Genomic DNA, 6,015 nt, shown 5'->3' on the forward strand with positions numbered 1-6,015 from the left:
GTCCGCACGCCGCACGCTGCACGCGACCGGGTAGATTGTTTCTCCCTGTTATTCTCTTCTTGTCAATGAACCCACAACAGCAAAACGGACAAGAACAGCTCCACAGAATCTTCCATTCTCTCCCGGGGGAGCCGGGAGGGAGGGGAGGGGGGGTTGTTTTTTCGAGAAACCACGTGGGGAGTGGGGACATTTGGAAAAGCTGGGTTTTCTGTAACCACCCAAAAAAGGAATAGAATTAGAACCAAGAAGTCAACAAAAAATGTAAAATCTCAGAATCAAACTCCCACAAGAGAGATTGTCGATGTAAAATAATAAAATAGTTTAGAAGCCCCCCTGGAGAAGAAAACAAGGAGAGCCCAGACGAGATAATGGGGTTTCCTAAGGATTTTAGAGTTGGTGGGGAAGAAATGGTTTAGAAGTCCCAGAAGTTCCAAAACAGTTGACTGCTCCCCACATTGTTCCTTTTCATGATTTTCACCAAAAAGCTGAAATCTTTACGCGTGAAATCTTCTACTTAGAATGGAACCTTCAACTTTTAATTGAAGAATTCGATCTTTAAGGGAGAGAGAAAATGGAGTCTTAGACATCAAATGTTGCAGGTTTCTTCTAATTCTTTCTCAGTTTTTAATTTCTCTGTTTTGGGAACAAAATGTGTGCCACTTGGTCTTGTCTAACTTACAAATTTCACTGGGTTTTTAAGTTTTTGTTGGTTTTGGTTAATGGGTTTTCGTCACTTTTACAAATGGGTGTCTGCTAGATTCCATATCATTCATGTGGACCTTCTTTCTTCTCTGTTTATCTTTTCAGCTCTTATTGAGCTTTTGGTGTTTTTTTTTTTTGGGTAAATGGCTTTTGCTTCTTTGTCTGGTTTTTAAGAATTTGAATGAGAAGGAAATTAGCCTTTTTTTTTTCTGGCCCTTATTTCTTTTTGTGGATGTAACAGGATTCTAGGTTGGCACCATTTGGGTTGATTTGAGATATATATATATTTTTTTGGCATCTGGGCATTAAAGAGATGACGCTTGGGAGTGACGAAAGGAAACAGGTTTGGTGATTCTCTTTTTTCATTTCTTTTGATTCTAATGCCTGGAAGATTCTTTTCTCCGTTCTCGTTCATGGCTTTAATTTCATTCTTTATTTATTCTGTTCGACTTTTGAACGAATCATAACTTGGGAACATTTACTCGGTTTAATCAAATTTCATTAAATTGAACTAATCACAAGTTTTGCTTTTTATGTTTCTTTCAGTTTCATTTACCAAAAATCTTTGGAACATCGGAGAAGAAAGGAAGGAAGAAGATGGAAGACTACACTGATTCCTCTGGTGAGTATTAGAGACTTTTATCTTCTCGATTGATGTTGTCCTCCTCTTAAATCCAACAAAAATCATGGTTTATTTGGGTACATGACAAAGTTTCTTCTTCAATTTCTTTGTTTCCCCCTCTCCACCTTGCGCCCATGATACAGATTTGAGTTTTCCTGGTTAAAAAGAGGTCCTTTTCTGTTTGGGAAGAACTGGTCTTCCGGATATGTGTGAATCAGGGATTTTTTTTGGACCAAAATATGAACTGATTAATGGGAAGAAATATGAGCAACTGTTTGGTTTATCTGAAACTGAGAGGAGCTTTTATCTTTCGTGCTTTGGCTTCTATGAAAATGAAAACTCTTCCATGTCTACTGGTCACAGTGATCCATCTCAGTTCTAAAACCTAGTTAAATTGGCCCCAGCTTTGTTTATTGAAGAAATTGTCATCTTTTTCTTTGAGTGACAAAATGATTTGTCCCCTTTCAGATGTAGAATAGGACAAAAAAAAAAAAAGAAATAGAAGGAAGAAAACACCAAGTTTAGATGAAAACGAAAATAGCGCAACATTTTTGGCACTTTATCTGTGTTAACTTGGAATGCAAGAATGGTACTTAATAGTTTTCTTCTTCTCCTATATGTCTTTCTAACTAAAATAAAATGGAAAAGATTAGTTATCTCCTCTGTTTCTGTTCCATCTTCTCTAGCTCTGCTTCTGAATTTAAATTGATGTTTCCTGTGAAAAACAAACAGTGGAGTTTGAAAGGTTCACACCTTTTTCAGCCACACATACAGCCATCAGGAAAAGCTTTTCAGGTAGAGATTTCTGTATTATCCTGTAGTAATCTTCTGTTTGTCTTTTTCCTTCTCTCTTTCACTTTTTGTTTAATTGCAGAATCTACTTCAAGGCTTGGGAATTTGAAATTCAGAAGCCACCAATGTCCAACGGAAAATGTTTTAGATTCTCAAACCTTACGGTATTTTGAGGGTGTTGATATTCCTCTATGAGTCCTCTTGCATCTGAAATGGCTTTATGTTCAACTTATACCTTTTTTTTTTCTTCTAAATTTTATCCTCGTTCTTTTTCTTCAGCGTTTTTGTAGCAACTTGGAATGTAGGTGGAAAATCCCCTCACAGTGACCTGAATCTTGACAATTTTCTTCAAGTGGAGGATCCATCAGACATTTATGTTTTAGGGTATGGATTGTTTTTTGCTAAAATAGGCTTGTGGTTGTAGATTTACTTCACTCTAATGTAGCTGAATTGTATGAAATCAATCATATTCCAACTTATCATGCAACCTGATGTTTTTCCATGTTTAAATTGTAGTTTTTTTACTACCAAATTAAAACTAGCTCTCAAAAAGTTCACCTTTTTTGCGCCTCTTAAAGTTTGTTGGATTCAGCATATTTCTTTTTTTAATTAGATATTGCTTTCATATTGATGCAAATAAAAATACAGAACTTCAGATTGGGCAGTGATTTACTTTGGTTGTGTTCTTCTTTGGAAATCAGTTTTCAGGAAATAGTACCCTTAAATGCTGGAAATGTGCTAGTTATAGAAGACAATGAACCAGCAGCAAAATGGCTAGCTCTCATCAACCAGTCCCTGAATAAAACTTCCAAAGATTTGAAGGCCAATGGTGGTCTACTGTTCTTCCAAAAGCCTTCTCTTAAAAAAGTTAGTAAAAGCTTCAGGACAGAGAAGGGAAGACGCCTCAAGATTTGTAATTGCCCTTCTGATTTGGAAAAAAAAAATAGTAAAGACTCCTGTTTTGGATGCCAAGAATCTTATATTTATGAAGATGATTCTTCTTCCGAAGAAGACGATGGTTCAAGTAGTTTCGTGATGACAGGGATCACCACTAACCAGCTGAAGTATAGCCTCATAGCCAGCAAGCAGATGGTGGGAATTTTTGTCACTGTTTGGGCAAAGAAGGAACTTGTCCAGCACATTGGACATTTGAGACTCTCCTGTGTTGGGCGTGGGATATTGGGGTACCTTGGAAACAAGGTACATATTCATTTTATTGCTATATAAATGTGTTGACATATCTTTGACCCAGAAGTGAAGATAGCTTCATATGAAACTAAATTGCAACTATCCCTTCAGTTTCTTTTCCTCTTAAACAAGTTTTGCAGATCTCATGAGCAGGACAAAGGTTGTCTAATCCTTCCTGTAATGGTGAGGATCAACATCAAAACAACAGATGCAATGAAAATTAGAATAGATTGTGAAGTTACCGACATAATGTGTTTTCACCATATTCCTTAGCTCTTCTCATTGTATAATCACACACAAACATTCAATAGCTTTAAGATTATTATAGTCAAATGTGAAACTCTCTTTCTATGCTCTCATCCTACTGTTCTTTGGTTGCAGGGGTGTATCTCTGTTAGCTTGTCTGTGCACCAAACAAGCTTCTGCTTTGTCTGCAGCCACCTGGCTTCTGGAGAGAAAGAAGGAGATGAGCTTAGAAGAAATTCTGATGTCATAGAGATACTGAAAAACACCCAATTTCGAAAAATCTGTAGAGCACCCTGTCAAAGGATCCCTGAGAAAATTATAGAACATGAGTACGTATTTCTGTCCCCATCAAAATGTTTGTGTGTGTGTGTTGATCTTGAATCTATCGAAGAATTTGTATCGCTAAGCCTCTATACCCATACTGGGCCTTCTGAACTGATGCTATTTCTTTTTTTTTGGGGGGGGGGGGGGGGGTGTGGGGGACTGTGCCAGTCGGGTAATTTGGTTAGGGGACTTGAATTACCGGATTGCTTTGAGCTACTCAGAAACCCGAAAACTTCTGGAAAACAATGATTGGGATGCCCTTCTTGAGAAGGATCAGGTGGTTATATTGTATCCAATCTCTAAATTGATAGGACTGAAAGTTCTGAACATGGTTCTACTTTTCTAGTTTTCTTGTACCTGGATATCAATGATTTTCTAAACACTAAATTTCTAAACTCCTACTGATTAAGGTCTTCAATAATGTATTGATGCCATGTCTATTATTTCTTATAGCTCAAGATTGAACGGGAAGCGGGGCGAGTGTTTGAAGGGTGGAAGGAGGGGAAAATCTACTTCCCTCCAACATACAAATACTCCAATAACTCAGATGCCTATGCTGGAGATACTGTAACATCAAAGAAGAAAAGGAGAACTCCTGCATGGTATGTTATGATACTATTTTATCCTCTCAAAACACAGAATCATACCTGGAGAAAATCTAAGTAGTTACAACTGTTGCAGGTGTGATAGAATACTATGGCATGGGAATGGGATACAGCAACTATCCTACATACGTGGGGAGTCAAGGTTTTCCGATCACAGGCCAGTTTGTGCAGTTTTTGAGGTGCAGGTTGCAGTTGTTGATGGAAAATCAAAGAAAGAAGTATCTGGCTCTGACATTACAATTGAAATTGAAGGGCTCTTACCTCCAACTCCAGCAAGATATTTACATAATCAGTATGTAAGTTCATGCACAAACAGTAGCTATACAATCTACATAGTAGTCTTTATGACTACATAAAAAGAAGAATTTAGGGATGGAACTCCTACATGTGGATGACTTTACACCCACCAGAGACGGAAAAGGGTCTTATGAATGGAGTTATGACCTATTAGTTACATTTGATTGGTGGGGAAGATAAAACAAAAGGTTCTTTCACAGCATAATTTAAAGGGTATAGGTTGATTTCCATGCATTGAACATACATAAAATCATGTGAATCATCCAAAGAAAAAGTTACCACATAATGGTTTCGATTGGCTATTCCAAGGGTTTATTGAAGGTCAAACCACTTCAAGAGTTTCATATAGATCATATATCATTAAATGGTCTAAAATTAAAGGCAAGCCTAAACAGATCATTTATTTCAATATATCCTAGCTGCCAACTCTGTTTTCTGGATTCTCCTCATACAACCATTTGAAGCTCTATTAATGCATTGTTTTTATAGATAGGCCCCAATTAGAGTTGAACTCATGACCTTTTAATTGTGAGGTGTTGGTCCTTGCCAACTGAGCCATACCCCCTTGGGGTTCTGTTAATGCATTTTAAAGCATCTTTTCTTTTTATTTGTGATTATAGAACTGTGAATTTCACATGAGCTTTTTATCCCTTTTCCCATTTTCGTTGCAGGTGGTAAACCAATAGGATTAGCCATATAAATAGAAATTTTCTGATTGAAGAATGCCTCTAAGAGGAAGAGCACAGAAATGTTGTGGGTCATTATTCAACCTGTACAGCATATTGTTCTAACATGTGACAGGTATTGATTTTCTGTACCATATTTTCTTAAAAATACAAACCAAAGTTACAAAATACAAGATCCCTTACCTAGTTAGAGAGCATCAGCCTAAATTTATGGTCTGCTAACAACTAAATCCAAGTTGTAGTGGTCAATTTCTAATGACTGATAAAGGTTCCAACATAGGGATCTGAAGTCCCTGGAATTGAATCAAGATCATTAGTAATAGAAGGTGTACTTCAGAGTCTTTTGATTACTAAATCATTGGTTCACTGCCTGAACTAGGACAGAAGGATAATGTTTGAATTAAATCCCACTAGGAAGTTACATACATAAATAGACACATAGACTTCTACATTTGGCTGAAGTTAAGACTCTTATGTGGAACATTTTTTAACTGAAATTTTGAAACTTCAAAAGCTGCTGTTAAAGGGTAATTACCCAATTACATAGTGGGCA

The 6,015-nt window shown here is 37.0% G+C and overlaps 1 protein-coding gene across 2 annotated transcripts; it reads left to right on the plus strand.

The window, feature by feature from the left end:
• The first annotated feature begins 417 nt into the window (after window positions 1-417).
• LOC122644124 (type I inositol polyphosphate 5-phosphatase 10-like) lies at window positions 418-5,610 on the plus strand. Of its 2 annotated transcripts, XM_043837728.1 has the most exons (12): window positions 418-599; window positions 944-1,045; window positions 1,249-1,324; window positions 2,057-2,119; window positions 2,199-2,280; window positions 2,396-2,500; window positions 2,818-3,316; window positions 3,686-3,879; window positions 4,043-4,151; window positions 4,328-4,476; window positions 4,556-4,775; window positions 5,448-5,610. In XM_043837728.1, the coding sequence occupies exons 2-12, from the start codon at window positions 1,016-1,018 to the stop codon at window positions 5,460-5,462; spliced, it is 1,542 nt and encodes a 513-aa protein (XP_043693663.1). In that variant the 5' UTR covers window positions 418-599; window positions 944-1,015; the 3' UTR covers window positions 5,463-5,610. The 2 variants fall into 2 exon arrangements, with proteins under 2 accessions (XP_043693663.1, XP_043693664.1); XM_043837729.1 differs by lacking the exons at window positions 418-599; window positions 944-1,045; window positions 1,249-1,324; window positions 5,448-5,610 and having other exon boundaries at window positions 1,949-2,069; window positions 4,556-4,914.
• Window positions 5,611-6,015: the final 405 nt, after the last annotated feature.

Source organism: Telopea speciosissima, chromosome 10, assembly GCF_018873765.1.
Source record: "Telopea speciosissima isolate NSW1024214 ecotype Mountain lineage chromosome 10, Tspe_v1, whole genome shotgun sequence".
NCBI lineage: Eukaryota > Viridiplantae > Streptophyta > Magnoliopsida > Proteales > Proteaceae > Telopea > Telopea speciosissima.

Coding starts and splice junctions, on each gene's coding strand:
- LOC122644124 (XM_043837728.1), top strand. CDS start 1,016: ATGACGCTTGGGAGTGACGAAAGGAAACAG. Junction 1,325..2,056: donor AGACTACACTGATTCCTCTG/GTGAGTATTAGA, acceptor AAAAACAAACAG/TGGAGTTTGAAAGGTTCACA. Junction 2,501..2,817: donor TCAGACATTTATGTTTTAGG/GTATGGATTGTT, acceptor TTTGGAAATCAG/TTTTCAGGAAATAGTACCCT.